A 20,000-nucleotide genomic window follows, 5' to 3' on the forward strand; every position below is an offset into this window, starting at 1 on the left:
TGTGACATAACAACAAAAAGACGTTGCTCACGTGCACAAAGAAAATATGGCGGACATTCGCTTCTTCGTCAGCAGGAAGTGAAGAATTCTGAAAGGTTTCGCCACTAATATCTGTTCAGATTAAGTTTTAGATTGAAAAGTTGTGTTTTATTTGCATAATCTTGGTTCAGTGAACACATACGACCGTTTGTTAGTTAACAGAAATTTCGTGAATATGACGTTCAGGCCCATCCACTTCTAACTGTACATTGATGCAAACAGCATACCTTATTCAGAGTGTCTATTACACCGCTGAGCTATTCACACCCTGTTACATAACAACAAAAAAACATGTTGCTTGTTCTTTTTTTAAATTATTATTACATTGTGTGATCAATATGCCAAAAAAATGCACAGGGGTGCAAATATCATACACTTATATTTGTACCAGACAGGGTATTAATAGAACACATTGCTGTGTGCACCGGGGTACGAATAGCATACATTGATATTTGTACCAGACGGGGTACTAATAGGACACATTGCTGTGTGCACCGGGGTACGAATAGAATTCACTTCTTATTGCACCAGGGTACGAATAGCATACACTGCCTTACCCTTATTTATTTATTCATTTGTTTTTCATTGTCTTTGTTTGTCTGTTAACTGGCTTAACGTTATTTAAAAAAAAAAAAATACATAAATGGCTTAATTGAAATAGTATTTAGAAACTCTTTTGAATCTCATCTCATTTTGGAGGGGTAACTTATGACAGTTGCAGATGGTCTGTGTTGGTTATCGGTGCTCATTATAGCCATATATATATATATGTATGCGTGTGTGTGTGTGTGACTCCATGTCATGATTCCCTCCACCTGGTCTTCTTCCCTTGGCAGGAGGCGGACACGGATGACAACCAGGGCACGCTGGGCTTCGAGGAGTTCTGCTCCTTCTACAAGATGATGTCCACGCGCCGCGACCTCTACCTGCTCATGCTCACCTACGGCAACCACAAGGATCACCTGGACACTGCCGACCTGACACGCTTCATGGAGGTGGAACAGAAGGTAGGGCCGTGTGTGTGTGTGTGTTACTGCAATCTGTCACTGCAGGCTGACAGAAATGCTTGTTAAAATACCTGGAGCATCTGTGCTTTTTCCAAGGTGACGTGTGTGTGTGTGTGTGTGTGTGTGTGTGTGTGTGTAGTTCTGCATAGAGTATGTCTGTGTGTATTTAGGGAATGTATGTAGGGCCGTGTGTGTGTGTGGTTCTGCATAGAGTATGTCTGTGTGTGTTTAGGGAATGTATGTAGCAGTGTTTCCCATACATTGACTAATCTGTGGCGGGCCGCCACGAAATAAAAATCGGCCGCCACAGATGAATATTCTATGTTTAATTTAAATTAAATATAAGGTCAAATCCTTGCATTGCCATTGAGCTGCGCTTTTTACGCACGCAGCCTTTCCTTGCCCCGCCCCGCTCTCTCTCGTAGCCCGCTGCCACTCCTCTGCATGTGCATTTAACAAAATATTCACGATTGTTGAAGGATTGTTGTTGCCACATAGAAGCATTGCATAGAAGACGTCTGGCCAAATTGCTATTAAATCCGCTTAGCATCGTGACCATGCTGCGCAAATTTGTTCAAAACTGCTGCATTGAAGTGAACTCTAAGGTCTTATCACAGCATAGTAGGCTACATTGAAGAGACTACACTAAGTTAAGTTATGAAATCAAGCAGTATCTCAAAGCTAAGTTTTTAGGGAATGTATGTAGGGTCGTGTGTGTGTGGTTCTGCATAGAGTATGTCTGTGTGTGTTTAGGTAATGTATGTGTTGGCTGTCTATGCATCTGGTTTATGTAATTAACTGCATGTTTTTTGCGACATTATGTGCTTCTATAGATGCCATTAATGCAGGTTTGATTGGCTTAGTATGTTAGTTTTTAGCATAATGTGTAGGTGTGTGGTGGCCAGTATGCATCCATAGGCTGATGCTTATCATCTGACGTCCAACTGTTCTTTCTGGAAAAAATGTGTCTGTGCTCAGCTGTCTGAGTGTGTGTAGGAGTGTTGAGCCTGTAGGAGTGTGTATCCTGTGTGTGTGTGTGTGTGTGTGTGTGTGTGTGAGAGAGAGAAATGTGAACTTAAAATGAAACAGTTGTGGTTGTTGTTGTCACACTAACACATGTCCTTCAGTCAAGTATAGTCATGCTATCTTTGCATGGTTTTATATGCACGGACATTAAGTTGAAACTAACAAATGTGGGTCTGACAATAAAAGAGTGTTAGTGGCATCTGTAATATATTGACCTGTAGTGGGATCTTAAGGTGTGGTTTGTGGACATGTGTAGACGTGTATGAGTGTTGCGACTCAATGTTATTTTGTGTGTGTGTGTGTGTGTGGGTGTTACATTGGGCGTAAGCACACCTTGTGTGTCAAGTCAATCTAAGGTTTAAACACTGACTGGTTGTTTGATATGACACACACACACACACACACCCTCCTGAGACTCCTGTTTGTCTGGTTGTCTCCTCCTGTGACAGACGAGAGCGTTGCATTGTGAAACCAGTGGAGGTCTCTCAATCGGCTCACAAATAAAGCAGATAGCAGATAAAACTGCTGAAACACTCTCAAAGACGAGTGCAAGAGAAGCTGACACACACACACACACACACACACACACTCACACACACACTCACTCACATGCTCACTCATTCACTCACTCACTCTCTCTCTCTCTCTCTCACACTCACACACACACACACACACACACTCACGCACTCACATGCTCACTCACTCGCTCTCTCTCTCTCTCTCTCTCTCTCTCACTCTCACACACACACACACACACACACACACACACACACACACACACACTCCCTGAAGAGCCTTATAGCAGAAAGAGTGCTCCACACACAGGATAAACAGCCTCTCTTCAGCACATATCCTGACTCACACAGAATTAGAATCTAATTGGCTGCTAATCAGGCTGGCAGGAGACAAATAGCCTTCATTAGCCGAGATTAGTGTGTTGTAAACATTTCACTTATCACTGTGTGCATCATCGGCAGTCTGTCGGCAGACACATACCCATTCTACTCACAAACAGGCTGGTTATTATAGACCCAACAATTATTTTCCAAAACACAAGTGTAACCAAGGCGAACTGTGTTAGTATGCTAGTTGCCCGTGTAAATCCTCAACCCCTAACCTTAAGAACGCTTCTAACAGCTGAGTTGGAAGCCTGGGCTTTTAGCTCAGTGGTTAAAGCGTTTGACTCCCATGCCGGCGTGTGTCGAGGTGGCGGGTTCGAGGGCCGTGAGCGGCGGACGAATTACGACCTCGGTTACACAAGCATAGATACGGTATGGTATCAGCTAGCATGAGTGCAGCTCCACTCACTGCATTTCAGTTCTGTGTGTTGTGTCACAACATTATTACACAGAGTCTGGTTGCTATCCAGAGGGGCAGACCATCTCTATTGCTACCTGTGTCTCTGTACAATTCTACACTGAACACATACAAGGATACAAAGGAGGTTTATTTGTCACATACATCGCAATACTAACGTAAAGCATGTAGTGACATTTCATTTGGTGTTCAGCTTTTTCTGTGCAAGTGTGAAGAAAGAAAGATCAAGAAATATTTTAATAAATAGCAAGAGAGAATAAAACGTGCAGTGTGTGTACAGTCCATGTGCAAGTGTGTAAAAAAAAAAAAAAAGGTTTATATAGTCTTGTGTGTGTTCAGGATACAGATTGCATCACTACAAGAAAGATAGCATGGCAACTTACATGAATACATTTGCATCAACTAGAGACGTCGAAGTCCGCTTACTGAAAGTAGCAAGGTGGGGAGTTAGGCGCAGAATCTTTTAAGATTGGTTTCATAGTAGGCTAATTGAATGAATAGGAAGCGTAGGCAATGCTACTGAATCGACTGTGATTGGCTAGAAAATGAATGGATAACGTGGCTAGAGTTAACGTGCCAAAAGTACTTCTCCTGAGCTCCACTGGCTAGCAAGTTATGAACAATATATGACTACGAGTCTTCCCTGTAGAACTTTGCTAAAGCTACCATTTCTCCTGTCCTTGCCATTTTGATTTTCCTAAGCACTTCTAGAAAAGGTGTAATAAAAGGCTCTGTGCTATGCGGGGCTACATCTGTCACTAGAAGGCTGCAGAGCCACTGATAGCTCTGAAGTCATCTGGGGTTAAGCCATCAGATGCTGTTATGCTCACCCACATCTCACACACACACACACACACACACACATACACACATCCAGTAAGTGTTGTCTGGTGAGTCAGTATCATAGAGAGTATGTCAATCCAATTAAATTCAGACGTTCACATGTGCGGGAGATGGCCAGGCACACAGGACAATGGCATTCTTATGCTGTGAGTCCTTCCAGCAGCATCAGAGAAAGAACCCAGAGAAATGGCTCTGGAGTCTGCAGGCTGTGTAGCATGTCTGGAATGGAAGGTGACATGTTCAGACCTTCCTCGGATAGGACATATGTTGTGTGGGGAAATAGCGTTTTGTTGTGACAGGAACAAATACAAATCTGTCGAAATATTTCATGTTTCTCCAGGGAACTGAAAGGTTTGGCTTCTCAGCTTGAGTTTGAAACAAGTGCTTCTCTTCGTGGACACACACACACACACACACACACACACACACACACACACACACACACACACACACACACACACACACACACACACACCACCCCCAGACGGTTTAAATTAGTGTTTCCACTTCAAATGAACATTAGCAGACTTCTCAGAGTGAAATAGTACAGCTGTCTAATGGCGCTGCAGCTTTAAGCGGCTTTTTAATGCTCATTAGGAAGATGGGGCTTTTTCAGCTAATAAAGCATCCACGTTTAACATGGGGTTTTAACAGGGATGATTAGAGAGAGAGAGAGGGAGGGAGAGAGAGGGAGGGAGAGAGAGAGAGAGAGAGAGAAGAGAGAGAGAAGGAATGAGAGGGAGAGAGAGAGAGAAGGAACGAGAGAGAGAGAGAGAGAGCGAGGGAGAGAGAGAGAGAGAGAGAAGGAATGAGGAAGGAGAGAGAGAGAGAGAGAGAGAGAGAGAGAGAGGAAAAGCAAAAAGCAAAGCGAGAGTAAGAAGTAAGAGAAGAGGAAATGCAATTAGTGCTGCTTGATACTTTTGAAATTGGTGTGGTTAGGCATGTCTGCCCTGTGTTTATGTGGCATGGACACACTTTGAGTCCTGTTTACACAGCGCATTGCACATGACGGGTTTCTGGGTCTGGTGAATCGGCTGCTCTGACTGTGATAGCCACAAACACTCTAGCACTTTATCAGGGGGATTGATTCTTGCTCACACACACACACACACACACACACACACACACATACACACACACACACACACATACACACACACTTTACAGTGCCTTACAGTCATGTATATGCACAAACATATAAATTCCTGCACACTTGACCACTGCGTTGCCCTGCTCCAACGGCTGTCTATATGTTGGCTACCTGTGTGTGTGTGTGTGTGTGTGTGTGTGTGTGAGAGAGAGAGGATAGGTGGATAGATAAGGATAGGTGATAAGGTGCATAGGTCAATAGTAGTCTACCACAACATGGGACTACAAACCACAGCTAGCACAGTGGTGCACTAGAGATTAGAGTTGCCCTTGTAGCAGTCAATGTTGCTCTTGCTGTGTGTGTGTGTTTGTGTGTGTGCGCGCGTGCTTTGAGTTGTGAGGCCTATATTGTCATTGTCATGCACGTTTATGTTTTGAGCAGTCAGCTGTTAGGACTGCATTTGTGTGTGTGTGTGTGTGTGTGTGTGTGTGTGTGTGTGTGTGTGTGTGTGTGTGTCAGGTCCTGTGAAATGGCCTGACACTGATTAGCATGGATAGGATTCTGCCTCGTTTAAGGGACAGCTGCCATGGACGGACAATCCGATTGTGGGGGGGCAGGGGGTGTATAGGGTCAGGGAGAGGGTTGCATGTCTGTGTGCATTTCTATGTGGGAGAGAGAGAGACAGAGTGTGTGTATGTGTGATGTCACTAATGGGATTAGCTTGGGCTCTACTAGCTTCCCAGTGATGCTGTTTGTTCTCTTTGGGTTGTTTGTCTCAGTTATTCTCTCAGTCACACAGAAGATCACGTGAGTGTGTGTGTGTGTGTGTGTGGTTTCCAGTGACGCTATGGGTTCCTTTTGGGTTGTTTGTCTTCGACTCCCTAATTTATGTTCAGACTGGGCCTCTCACACCCTCAGTGCCTCACATGTGTGTGTGTTTGTGTGTTTTTTTTTGTTTTTTTTTTTAGATGACCAAGGTGACTAAAGAACACTGCATGGAGGTTGTGGCAAAGTTTGAGCCCTGCCCTGACAACCAGAAGCAAGGAGTTCTGGGTATCGACGGTGAGTAGTAGTGTGTCTTCTCCTGTATGGAGCACACACACACACACACACATAAACACACACACACACACACAGCTGTAACTGTTTTCACTCTCTCAGAACTGTTCCTACAAATTCACATCTTCAGATGCTCTCACACACAGTGATGTTCATTAAATCATCCCTACAGTGACATCTGCCAAACATTAAATGATCCCCACACATTGAAGCTATTCTCTCAGAGTGTGTGTGTGTTTGTGTGTGTGCGCGTGTGTGCGCGTGCCTGTGCGTTTGTGTGCGTGCGTGCGTGCGTGCGTGCGTGCGTGCGTGCGTGCGTGTGTGTGTGTGTGTGTGTGTGTGTGCCCCTGCGTGCGTGTGGGTGTGGGTGTGGGTGTGCGTGTGGGTGTGCGTGTGGGTGTGCGTGTGGGCGTGCGTGCGTGTGTGCCTGCCCCTGCGCGCGCTTGCGTGCGTGTGGGTGGGTGTGCGTGTGGGTGGGTGTGCGTGTGTTTGTGTGTGTGTGTGTGTTTGTGTGTGTGTGTGTCTGTGGGTGTGTGTGCTCCCAGCCCACAGACCTCATTTCAGCCCTCACTGCCCGACAGTATTAAAAAGCAACAGCAGATTATTTCACAGGCAGCAAGGATTTGGAGAAAGCAATCAATAGTATCATCGATTCCTAAACCACTCCTCTCAGCCTCACATGAGTTGGCGCACACACACACTCAAATTTTCTGTGTGCAGCCTATGCTTCAGGCTTTCTAAAATGCAAACACACACACACACACACACACACGCACACACATAAACGCACACACATATTCACACATACACACACCCACATACACATACACATACACATACTTTAAGCCAAAGACCCCTCTCTCACACAATTCTCTCACCCTCTTCCTCTCTCTCTCTCTCTCTCTCTCTCTCTCTCTCTCTCTCACTCTCTCACTCACAGACATACACACACTCACACACACAGACATGCATTGACACAGAAATCCATTTTTCGATATGCAACACATGCTTTTATCTCTCTCTCTCTCTCTCACGCACACACACACACACACACACACACACACACACACACACACAGCCGCTTACCGCCCGTGTCCCCACCCTGTGTGCAGGATTCACCAACTACATGCGGAGTCCAGAGGGGGACATCTTTAACCAGGCGCACGACGAGGTGGTCCAGGACATGAGCCGGCCACTCTGCGACTACTTCATCGCCTCCTCCCACAACACCTACCTTATGGGCGACCAGCTCATGTCGCAGTCCCGCGTCGACATGTACGCCTGGGTCCTGCAGGCTGGCTGCAGATGTGTAGAGGGTGAGTGGGTGTGGGTGTCGGTGTGTGTGTGTGTGTGTGTGTGTGTCTGTGTGTGTGCATATTTTAGAAAGCTTGGAACATACAGTAGGATGCACAGAGAAACACGAATTTTCATTTGAATGAGAATTAGCGAATGTGTGTGTGTATGAGAGAGTGTGCTTTATTTTACCAGGGAAAATAATCACATTGAGATTACAATCTCTTTTACAAGTGTGTGTGTGTCTGTTTATGTCTTTGTCTGTTTGTGGAGATGTGTGTGGATGTGTGTGGATGTGTGTGCATGTGTGTGCATGTGTGTGCATGTGTGTGTATGTGTGTGAATTTGAGTGAGTGAGTGAGTGTGCCTGAGAGAGAGAGAGAGAGAGTGTGAGTGTTTGTGTGAGTGTTTGTGTGAGTGTTTGTGTGAGTGTTTGTGTGAGTGTTTGTGTGTGTTTGTGTGTGTGTGCGCGCACGTGTGTGTGTTTCACAGAGAGGCTGGTAGGTACCAGCTGATTTAGTCACGCATAGGGCTGCAGATGCATTGGAGTTTAACTCATTGAGTGCCAAAAACGTAATACTACGTTTTTCCTTCCCATGCGTTGAGTGCCAAAAACGTAATATTACGTTTTTAGCTTTTTTTTTTTTTTTTAATTATGAAACTAGACACTCTAGCACACCTTATTTGTGATTTTGGGAAGTCTGTGATGAATGGAAATGAAATATATGACGATCGAAAACTCATGAAAACGCACAATATGGACATTTTATCTGGACATTTTATCTCGGTTGCCGCTTTGGGTCGAATCAGTGACGCATGCACGTCAGCTCAAAACCAGGCCATTTTCGTGGGTCTATCACTAGGTGGCAGTCTCGCCAGGTCACTTCCCGGAAACTTTACAGGCAACACTTCATATTTCATGAAAGACGTTATATCTCCATTTCTAGAAAAAAAAAACAGTGATTTTGATGAAAACTAGCCACTGGTTAGCTTGCGATTTCTCAGGAACAGAAGCGTGTATAAATACACGGTTTGCACCCACTGAGAGCTTAAAGTCTCACCTTTCAAACGAGCCATTGTATGTGTTCATAGCTATAACACAGAATATGCTGTGGCTGTACAAAAATCATCAACAATGGTCTAGATTGCTGGCACTCTAGGACAAAGCTTCCGAAAACAGCTTGGCATTCAATGAGTTAAGAGCAAGGCTGCAGAACCTTTTGCATGTTGTTGATTGATAAGTGTGTGTGTGTTTGTGTGTGTGTGTGTGTGTGTGTGTGTGTGTGTGTGTGTGTGCGTGCGCGTGCAAGGCTTCAGAACCTTTTGCAGGTTTTTGATTGATAAGTGCGTGTGAGTGTGTGTGTGTGCGTGCAAGGCTGCGGAACCTTTTGCATGTTGTTGATAAGTGTGTGTGTGTTTTCCAGTGGACTGCTGGGATGGACAAGATGGAGAGCCTATTGTGCACCACGGTTACACATTGACTTCCAAAATCCTTTTCAAAGACGTCATTGAGACCATCAACAAATACGCCTTCGTTAAGAACCCGTAAGATACACACACACACACACACACACACACACACACACACACACACACACACACACACACACACACACACACACACACACACACACACACACACATATACATACACACACACACACACACACACATACACACACACATACACATATACACACACACACACACACACACACAAGCGATTCCCTCCTGGGCACAAGAGTAGTCACACACACACACACACACACACACACACACACACATCATCTCTAAACTACACACTGGTGCATAGCTCATTCCTGTACTCCAATGGTGACATGTCTTTTGATGTCATTCTTGGGGAAATAGGTTGATCTGGGACAGGAATGACACCGATGGCTCGACGGTCATGGCTATGTTGGCTCATCTTTCTCACCTAGCTGCTCTTTGCTGAATTTCTTTATTAAGTATTGGTTTTTTTTTCTCAGAATAGATTTGCTTTCCTTCAATGTTGGATTTTAACGTATAGTTTTCATTGTAAAACCAGGGTGCCGTATGACATTAGCAGTGTTGCTATTCTGAATATATACCTTGCTTACACACACACACACACACACACACACACACACATGGACATTACCATACTCACAAACACACACACGCACACACATCACCAGGAAAAGACTGCACTGTCTATTCTGAATATATACCTTGCTTACTTTTAGCTTTGAGCTAATATAATAGCACACACACACACACACACACACACACACACACACACACACACACACACACGCACATGGACATTACCACAAACACACACACACATGGACATTACCATACTCACAAACACACACACGCACACACATCACCAGGAAGATACTGCACTGTCTATTCAGAATATATACGTTGCTTACTTTTAGCTTTGAGCTAATATAATGGCCTAAGAGGCCAGGCAAATAGCTGGTAGCTTTGGTCTTATTAGCATATGCAATAGAACCTTATCAAGGTATTGTTCTTGTTAATGAAATAAGGCTTGTTCAATTTCAAAGTAATGTTTGCAAACTAGCCTTTTCTCTCTTCTGACCTTAGTGCCTGCAATAAAAGTCAGTACACACACATGGACATACCCATACTCGCAAACACATACAATCACACACACGCACACATCACCAGGAAGATACTGTCACAGAAGAATATTTTTTTTTAATCCTTGAAGAATCTTAGTGTAGACAATGAGCAGGCTTCAAAAACACCTGAAACATGCTCAATTGGAGCCAAAAAAAATTCTCCTAGTGGCAAAAGCACCCTAACTATGTTTCCAAAGGGTGTTTTTGAAATGTTTCCAAACGCATCATAAATTCCTTCTCCAGTCCTCGCCTCCTTGCTCAGCTCGTTAGAGGCCCTGTCAGACTGTGATTAATGGGCAGAAACGCTCAGGCATCCCCACTATACCAGCCTCTAAGTCGGATAATAGTTTCTGCCGTGTGTGTGTATGTGTGTGTGCGTGTGTCTGCTCATAGATCAGCAGGCCTTGTCATATCTGGGTAAATGGCTCTGGCTCTTTACATTATCATTTGGTCATTTAGCACACTTGTACTGTTCACACCGAGACATTTACTGTGGAGGGGTTGTGCTGACGCTGTAAAAACGCTTTTGCCAACGTTGTTCTTCTTCTATTGATGCTTCCTTTCATTAAAACACTCCATTTTCTTACTTGTCTGAAACGCTTCACTAAAGCTAATCGCAGAGGGGTAGGCCTACTGCTGATAGTCTAAATATAGTATACTGTTGTTGGGTTGTCTTTGTGTAGCAAAGACCTATTAGGAAGTAATTGAAAGTAATTTTATGGAAAGTTCCGGAGTGCTTCAACAGTGCTCTAAACATCTGGAGCTTTTTTGGGGCCTACTGGTTAGCACTTCGGACCTGTAACCGGAGGGTTGCCGGTTTGAATCCCAACCAGTAGGCATGGCTGAATTGCCCTTGAGCAAGGCACCTAACCCCTCACTGCTCCCCGAGCGCCGCTGTTGATGCAGGCAGCTCACTGTGCCGGGATTAGTGTAGTACACTGTGTGCTGTGTGTGTTTCACTAATTCACGGATTGGGATAAATGCAGAGACCAAATTTCCCTCACAGGATCAAAAGAGTATATATACTTATACTTATACTTATACTTTTCACTGAGTGTTCTGGAGTGTTCTAGAAATCAGAGCCTTCAGGCTCTGTAGAAGATGTCATCTTCCCTTGTTCTCAAGCTCAAACAGCTCTAGAGTGCATTCTATCAATGGTGTTATGAGTTCAAGAGCTTTTCACAAGTGTTCTAGAGGGTTCTAGTTCATGACGTTGCTTTTGATCTGTAGGTACCCAGTGATCTTGTCCATAGAGAACCACTGCAGTATCCCGCAGCAGAAGAAGATGGCCCAGTACCTGATGGAGGTTCTGGGGGACAAGCTGGACCTGTCATCCGTCACCCCAAACGAGTCTGGACGGTTGCCCTCCCCAGAGGCCCTCAAGGGCAAGATCCTCGTCAAGGTGACCACACCACTGCTCTCTGACATACACGGGGACACTCTTTTGATTTCAGCGGCTTTAGGTTGCTTTCTATATGGTTATGATTAAACAATATCTATGGAGTGAGACTGGGGTTGGGAAAGGACATGCCCATGACTGTGGTTTGGCCGTAGGCATGAAGCTGGAGTTTCTGCCTTCAATGAGTAATTAGGAGGCTCCAATGCTCATGTACCGGTAATCCCTTGTTGTTAGATACCGGTACTTACAGTAGATTCACTCTGTAACGTTTGACCAACCATTTCAACTTAGTGTAGTTTTTCTCTGTACACAGTTTTACACATTTGTACAGACATTGCTATAATCACAAGTGTAAGACTGCTCATACAGGTTCACAAACATAGCATTGTGTTTTACTGAAACAACTCATCAGTACATACAGTTTATTAAGCTTTCCTAAAGGCATTTCTTAGAGTTTGGTAAATGTATAAAGATTCATTAAGATTCTGAGAAACCTCCTAAAGATGTCTTAAGGCCTCGGTGAAGATGTGTTTAGACTTATAGTATGTGCAGGTTTCTGTAAAGCTACCTGAAGTGTTTATGAAGACTTGGAGCTAAGGGGATGCTTGTAGTTTTGCCTTCAGTGTAATTAAGGCCACTGGCTGGTTGGTTGCAGTGTCTGTGTCTGTGTGTGTGTGAGTGTGTCAGTAGAGTGTGAGCAGCATAGCCAGGCTGGCCACAGTAATTGGATCAGACTCACGTTCCCGTCGGAACAAGCGAGCTGAGCTTAAAAGTGGGCCAGTCGCTTCTCCTGACAAATTGCTCAGAACACGGCATGGGTCAGTGAGCTCCGGTGTGTGTGTGTGTGTGTGTGTGTGTGTGTTTACAGCTGAAGCTACTATTAGTGCATGGACCAGAGTGAACTCCTCCTTCCTGAATTTCCCCTTGGGGATTAATAAAAAGTATCTATCTATCTATCGATCTATCTACACACATAACCATACATACTGACATGCAAAGATGCACACTTTTTGGGCCGTGTGACTGTCTTTGTGCCACCAAAGTCCGGCATCCAGTAGGCCCACCAGTGTCCACTATAGTCCAGTTGACAGAAAGGTGAACCCGGAAATGTTGAGTACACCAAAGTTTTATGATAGAAATATATAGTATGGGTCCCCAGCATGCAGAAACTTGAAAATGTCAGATATGGACTCAGCATCTCCAGTAACCCGTAAAAACATACTAACATTGTCCATTTTGGCCAAGCAGCTCTCATAATATGATCAATATAGGCGATTATGCTAATTTATGCTAATTAGCTCAATTACACAAATTGCCCAACATATGCAAATTAGCATCCGGCAGTTTCTGCATGCTGAGAACCCATACTATATATTTCCATCATAAAACTTTGGTGTACTCAACATTTCCGGGTCCACAATGAGGCTCTATGGGCTGTCCACCGGACTACTAGGCCTGTGGGCGTTGACCTTTGACCTTTGCCTTTGCCTGCCAGCACTGGCTCAGTATCAAGGGAGAGCAAAATCTAGTCATTTTGTGTATACTTTTATACAAAGCCACCAGATGCACAGTATGTATACTAGCTGGGAATGGCAGTACGGGAGATGCAGTATGCTGATGAAAGGCTTTTCTCTGAGGGACCAGGGAATGAGTACCGGTATGTGGACACTCAAATGACCATGTCTGTGTCCGTGTTGTGTGAAGCTATGTCTTTGGGAGTAAGCCCTTTTTGTTATATGCTTATGTCTATATGTGGGTGGTTTTGTGTGTGTGTGTGTGTGTGTGTATGAGAGTGAAATAGAAAGAGATATCGCATAGTGTTTGTGTGTATGTGTGTGGTATGTAATTATGTACCTGTCCATGCTGTTCATTGCAATATCTGACACAATTAAACAATGCTGTTCCATTGATACATTGTTTTATGCAAATGTAATAAAGAGCATTGACATGAATTGTGTGTGTGTGTGTGTGTGTGTTTGCTCTCCAGGGAAAGAAGCTCCCCCCTAACATTGATGAGGATGCTGAGGAAGGGGATGTGTCAGACGAGGACAGTGCAGATGAGATGGAGGACGACTGCAAACTGATGAACGGAGATGTAAGTGTGTGTGTGTGTGTGTGTGTGTGTGTGTGTGTGTGTGAAAGGGGGGCACTGTGGCGCAACAGGCTACAGCGCTCTCGTGGGTCCCAGGTTCGAGTCCTACCTGCGGTCACTTCCTGATCCCACCCCATCTCTCCCAATCACTTCCTGCTTAGAAGCTGTATGTTGTGTTTGTGCAAAGCCCCTGTTTGGAGGTGTGCCATTCAACCTGTTACTGGCAGCAGCCCATACTCATCACAGCTCAACAGAGTGGAACAGAGAAATCCTCTCATTTTAGCACAGGTGCTAGGGCTGATGTTATCTGTATAAGCACACACACGCACACACACACACACACACACACACACACAGTCACTATAATTACTTTATACTTAATGGGGAGTTATGTGACACACTCTGACAAATGTGCCTCATTTGAAGAAGAAAACAGTATATATTACACAAAAGAACTAATTAAACTAGAGCATATATGAAAAATACTGTCACAAACTGTTTGTTATTATTCCAAATTTTAAACTGTCATTTTTTTTAAGTATCCGTTGAGATAATGACTTGGAATCTCTATGGGAAACTGGGTCATTAAAGTTTCCCGGAATGTATAACTGACATAATGATATTTTATACTTTTAATTTAGCAAAACTTTACTTCGGCTTGCCAGTGTTAAAGTTCGTAGTTTGTGTATAAGTGTAGGGTTTCTGTTTGTGTGTGTTTTGCTTTATTAGTGAGTCCCATTTTGGTCTCGCTCTCATGGGCTTGCCTCCTGCTCATCTCTCTGCCTGCTTTATATATCTCTGCTAACACACACACGCACACACACACACACATGCTCTCTCTCTCTCTCTCTCTCTCTCTCTCTCTCTCTCTCTCTCTCCCTCCTTTGCTCTGATTCTCTCCATTTTTCCCTCTCTCCCTCCCTCGCTCTCATTCTCTCTCCATCTCTCTGTTTCTCCGTCTCATGCGTTCTCATCTCCTTCCTGATGGATGTTGCACATACTGTAGGGTTTAATGCAGTGTTCCAGTCAGCTCTCTCCTCTTTTCTCCTCCTTTCTGCATCCCTCTCTCTGAAGAGGAGGATATAGGATGAGGGGATGAATGTTTCAGTGGTCAGGTTTTTGAGAGAGAGAGAGAGAAAGAGAGAGCGTTAAGATGTATAGTTGCGCTCATCCCTCTTAATGCCACTACTCTATCTATATGTATATAATGTATATGTTGTTGAGTGTTTATACTGCGGCAGTCTGTGCCTCCTGGCAACCCTGCACCTACACACTGTCCAGTTCCTGGTTCCAGAATGCCCCGACATTCTGAGCCTGGAATGTTCTAAAAAAATCCGAAGTAAAGGATGCGTTTCTGACCTGGGCTCTGACAGAGTGGAGTAAGGCTCAGGGGAGAAGGACACTTCAGTTAGTCTCTCAAATTTGTTTTGATTCTCATAGAAATCACCTTCAATATTTACAGCATCATCAATGTTCATTATTTTAGATAAGACATCATCATTATTATTTGAACTCCAGTTGGCAGAATGATAAAAGAGTCGTAATCAAAGGTAATTGCTGTTGCTGGATAAGTATTAGACAACAGTGCTCTCTACTGGTGAAGAGGAGGCATTGCTCTAGGATTTTCAAAGGGATCTCCCTTATAATATGTTTCAATATTCTAAAGAATTACAAAAATTCAGTTAAGGATCTGTAATTTTATAATTACAAGTGATCTATTGACAATAATTCTGAAGAATGCATATGCGCACGCACGCACACACACAATCCTACACATGCATTTCAAATGATTTTGTTAAGCTTTGAAGTCAGCACCACACACACACACACACACACACACACACACACACACACACACATTTAGATGCCTTTGTGGGGTTTTTCATCCAGAAACAGAGCTTTTCTTTCTCCATGACAATCTCTTTTACTTCCCTCTTTCACAGCCTGTGTCGAATCCACAAAGACCCTCTTTCTCTGGCCTAGTCCTTGCCACACACACACACAAACACACACACTCTCTCTCTCTCTCTCACACTCATTCCCTCCCCCCTTCCCCTGTCTGTCATCCAATTCACGTCATATAAATTCAATTCAATGTTCTTTCTAGACATAAAATTTGAAAGGCAAAAATATTTTGCCAAAGAGTTTCATATCTCTTTCTTTCTTTCTCTCTCTCTTTCTCTCAGACGTCTATGAGTCGTAAGCAGGTGGAGAACGTGGCCAAGAAGAAGCTGGATAACCTGATGAAGGAGTCCAAGATCCGCGACAGAGAGGACCCTGACAGTTTCACCATCTCAGCACTGCCCCCCTCAGGCAAGAAGGACAAAGACAAGTCTCCACACAAGGTTGGCCACAGAAATACTCTCTCTCTGTTGTTAGCTTATTATTAACTCCTGCCGCACACACACACAGCTTGTGATCGAGTGGTAATCTCTCAGGTCGGTTCTGATTGGTTGGCTAGATCGATAGTCTGTCCGAAGTTGCCAGTGGACACGGTCATGAGAAGTTAATTACTGCAGTGGCCGTAATGTGTTTCAGTGTGGTTAATGGTCCTGGAGGATGTATTGAATAAATGATCTTTGACCTCTTAAAAGGGGGCAACACGTGACATCTGGGTGACCGAGGCAGACAGGGACGAGGTGTGTGACGCACACAGAAAAGACCAGCCAATCAGCTGTTGAGTTTTAAATGAATGGAGTTCCATGAAGGGCAGATTTAACTGGCAGAGTGTTTATCATCTAACCTCTGTGTGTGTGTGTGTGGGGGGGGGGGGGGGGGGATGGTGGTGTGGGGGGGCATTTACACATTTTGTAGAGCTATTGTATAGAGCAGGGGTCCCCAACCTTTTATGTACCATGGACCGGTTTGATTCCCATTTTTTTTTCACGGGGGGGGGGGGGGGGGGGGGTTCCGTGTTGTGCATGCATTACTTGAAAAGAACTAGCTCCAGTTATGTATGAACAGTGAAGGTAACAAACTCTTAAAAATGTGAAAAACGTGAACTTGAAGAAGTGAAAATTTAACAATATGAACTATGAAAATTGAACAACTTGAACCTACATCTATCATGTGTGAACATGCTTAACAAAATATGGTAACAAAACATAGGAACTAAACGTGCATTACGAATACAGTGGGAGCCCTGTGCTTGTTTCCCTGCAACAAGAAGGTTCCATCTGGGGGTGATGGAAGACAGTGACACCCTCAGTGTGTTTGAAATGTCCAGTCGATTGCGCAATTTGGTCTTAGTTGCAGTCATTGCCGAAAACCCGGCCTCGTATAGATACGTGGTGGGAAATGGTAGCAACGTTTTTAGCCCTTTTACGGCTATCTCGGGATATTCTGCTTTGGGTTTCATCCAAAAACCCGCCAGAGAGGTTTCCTCATAGCCTACACACTCTTAAGACCACCGTCATTTTCAATTTCGATCTTCCTCCTGCGCTGACAAGTTTGGACTATTCGGGATATTGACAAATGGGTTGCGGACCCACTCATTGGTTTGCCGTGGACAAGGTGATCGCGCACCAGCTGCGAGAGAAAGGGCCCTGTCTCAGTCTCTCCCAAAACCCCCACTACTTTTTGGAACATATCAAATACAAGCCGGTCCACTCGTCGTACCCACAAATCAAGCTTGGCTTTAAATGCAGCGACTTTATCTGCCAGTTTAAAGACAGTCGTCATTCTCCCCTGGAGTGACAGGTTGAGGTCATTAAGCAACCCGAATATGTCACACAGGTAAGCGAGTTTTGACACCCAGTCCTCATCACTAAAATATGCAGCTAACGGTGACTTTTTTTTCTGTAAGAAATCTCTGCAGCGGCTCTCGCAACTCAAACACTCTGGCCAGTGACCTGCAACCAACCAACTTGGATAGCGTACCACGGTGACCCATCACCCTCTCTAACAACTGTGCGTCAATATCCTCTGACATATCATCAATTCGTCTATGGACAGTGCTTGCAGAAAGCGATACCTGAGCTATTTCTTTAGCTGCAGCCTCCCCAAGGAGTTCATTGCACATGTCTTTACACTCTTAAAACGATTGTGTTGTCCCTATCTGGACACAGTGATGTGTTAAAAACAACGCAAGTTGTGTTGTTTTCAACACAAGTTATGTTATTTTCAACACATATTGTGTAACAAATAAAAAAATAAAGAACACAAGCTGTGTTGTCCCTATCTGGACACAGAGACGTGTAAAAAACAACGCAAGTTGTGTTGTTTTCAACACATTTGTTTTAAGAGTGTAGCAGCAGGCAGAATTAACTCTTCCCCAATAGTAAAGGGCTTCTTAGATTTAGCAATCCGACTAGCTACTATGAGGCTTTTAGCGCAGCCACGTTCACCGATGTGGTTGCTTTACACACTCGTTTTTTGTCCTTCTTGCTCGCGTTTCTTACGCTCAAAGAACTCAAGGGGTTTGTCTTTAAGTGTAGGATGCTTGGACTCTAGATGTGGAATTAGCTTTGATGGTTTCATTGCTTCGTTTGACAACTTATCGCCAAATACCATACATAAAGGACTTGGTGCATGCGAGTCACCGGTCTCTGCGAAACCATATTTTAAATATGACTCGTCATATTTCGTATTGAATGACCCCTTCTTTTTCTTTGAGGTATCTGGCTCACCATCGTCAGTGGGTATTATTGCGAATGTGACATTATTGCGAATTAAATTGAGTTTATTTAGTTTGCATGCATTTTCTTTTAAAAACTCATGTCGTAGGCTACGGCCCGGTTAGGAATGTCCCACGGCCCGGTGGTTGGGGACCGCTGGTATAGAGTATATCTACAGTATATTAGTGCCACACACACACACACACACACACTGTAATTAGTGTTGTGTATAATTAGGCTTAATGGTTTTTAATTATTATGATATATATTTGTGTGTGTGTGTGTGTGTGTGTGTGTGTTGTGTGTGTGTGTGTGTGTGTGTGTCTTGTCTGGTCAGACCAAACATCTCCTTCAGCTGGTGATGATTCTTTAGACACACACACACATATACACACACACACCCAAATACACAGTATATGTTGTGACAGTGATGTTGTGTGTGCAGGGGAAAGCAGAGGACAGCACTGACACCACAGATGAGGCCAACTCCAGCACTAACAAACGCATGGGACGCTCCTTCATGGGCAGCTTCTCCAAACGCAAGGTGTGACACACACACACACACACACACACACACACACACACACACACACACACACACACATACACACAGACCAACACACCATGTACATGAAGAAATTTTGAGGAGATATTGTTGGTTCAACAAGAACATTGCAACGGAAAACCAAAACTGTGAAGATGTGCAGTGTGTTGACTGGACTGTGCTTCATTCACATGTAGAAAAAGTCGACGAAACTGAAGAAGACCTCAAGCTTTGAGGACACCGATACGGACCAGGAAAGCAGCAGCAGTGCATCACGAGCACCTCTCCATCACAGCAGGTACACACACACACACATGCACGGTGTCTCGCATAGGCAATGACTTTTTCACCTGTAATTGCTCTGTGTGTGTGTATGTCTGTGTGTGTGTGTGTGTGTCAGGGTTTTCAGCCAAGGGTTAGGATATCTTTAAAGCTGCATTTGGCAAGTCTGACAGATTGAGGGGACTTGTTTTTGTTGTCATGCCCAACTCTCATGCCCCTCCCCCACTACCACCAAGGACCCTTTCATCGAGTTTGTGCTCGTCAGTGCGCACCAGACTGCACCAGAATGTGATTTACTGTCAGATCTCAGCCCTGCTCTGATTGGACTAGAAGAACCGGGAGCTGTGGATTTTTGCAAACCAAATTACAGGCTCTAGGTGGAGGTAGAAGTGCAGGGTTTCTTTCTAAAACCGGCAGATTTATGTTGTTCTGTCGGAGCATAGTGTCGCTTTCAGTGAATATGATCAAAACAAATTGCCAACTGCAGCTTTAACTCCTTGTCTGTGGAGTTCTGTTCTGTTTGCCGATAGGTTAACCGAGAGGCTGTGTGTGTGTGTGTGTGTGTGTGTGACCTCACAGGAAGAAGAAGACCATGAAGCTGTCCAGGGCTCTGTCTGACCTGGTGAAGTACACCAAATCAGTGGGCATGCTGGACATAGAGGCCCAAGGTGAGAGTTGAAGTTGTGTCAGATTTCCAGTCTCACTACTAGTGAACACTATTGCTGCCAAAGGTACGATCTTCTAACCTTAATTACAGAGAGAC

At 44.3% G+C, this 20,000-nt stretch overlaps 1 protein-coding gene across 8 annotated transcripts in view; it reads left to right on the forward strand.

Annotated features, from left to right (window-relative positions):
- The window catches only part of plch2a (phospholipase C, eta 2a), a 214,111-nt gene that overhangs the window by 177,816 nt on the left and 16,295 nt on the right, over positions 1 to 20,000 (forward strand). For all 8 annotated transcript variants that reach the window (XM_042097752.1, XM_042097756.1, XM_042097753.1 and 5 more), the window contains 10 exons: positions 876 to 1,046; positions 6,291 to 6,384; positions 7,494 to 7,697; positions 9,099 to 9,219; positions 11,535 to 11,706; positions 13,691 to 13,798; positions 15,982 to 16,140; positions 18,857 to 18,955; positions 19,153 to 19,253; positions 19,817 to 19,905. In XM_042097752.1, coding sequence (XP_041953686.1) covers positions 876 to 1,046; positions 6,291 to 6,384; positions 7,494 to 7,697; positions 9,099 to 9,219; positions 11,535 to 11,706; positions 13,691 to 13,798; positions 15,982 to 16,140; positions 18,857 to 18,955; positions 19,153 to 19,253; positions 19,817 to 19,905 — 1,318 coding nt within the window. The remainder of the gene's footprint in view (positions 1 to 875; positions 1,047 to 6,290; positions 6,385 to 7,493; positions 7,698 to 9,098; positions 9,220 to 11,534; positions 11,707 to 13,690; positions 13,799 to 15,981; positions 16,141 to 18,856; positions 18,956 to 19,152; positions 19,254 to 19,816; positions 19,906 to 20,000) is intronic.

Source organism: Alosa sapidissima, chromosome 7 (genome assembly GCF_018492685.1).
Source record: "Alosa sapidissima isolate fAloSap1 chromosome 7, fAloSap1.pri, whole genome shotgun sequence".
In the NCBI taxonomy this organism is placed as follows: Eukaryota; Metazoa; Chordata; class Actinopteri; order Clupeiformes; family Clupeidae; genus Alosa; species Alosa sapidissima.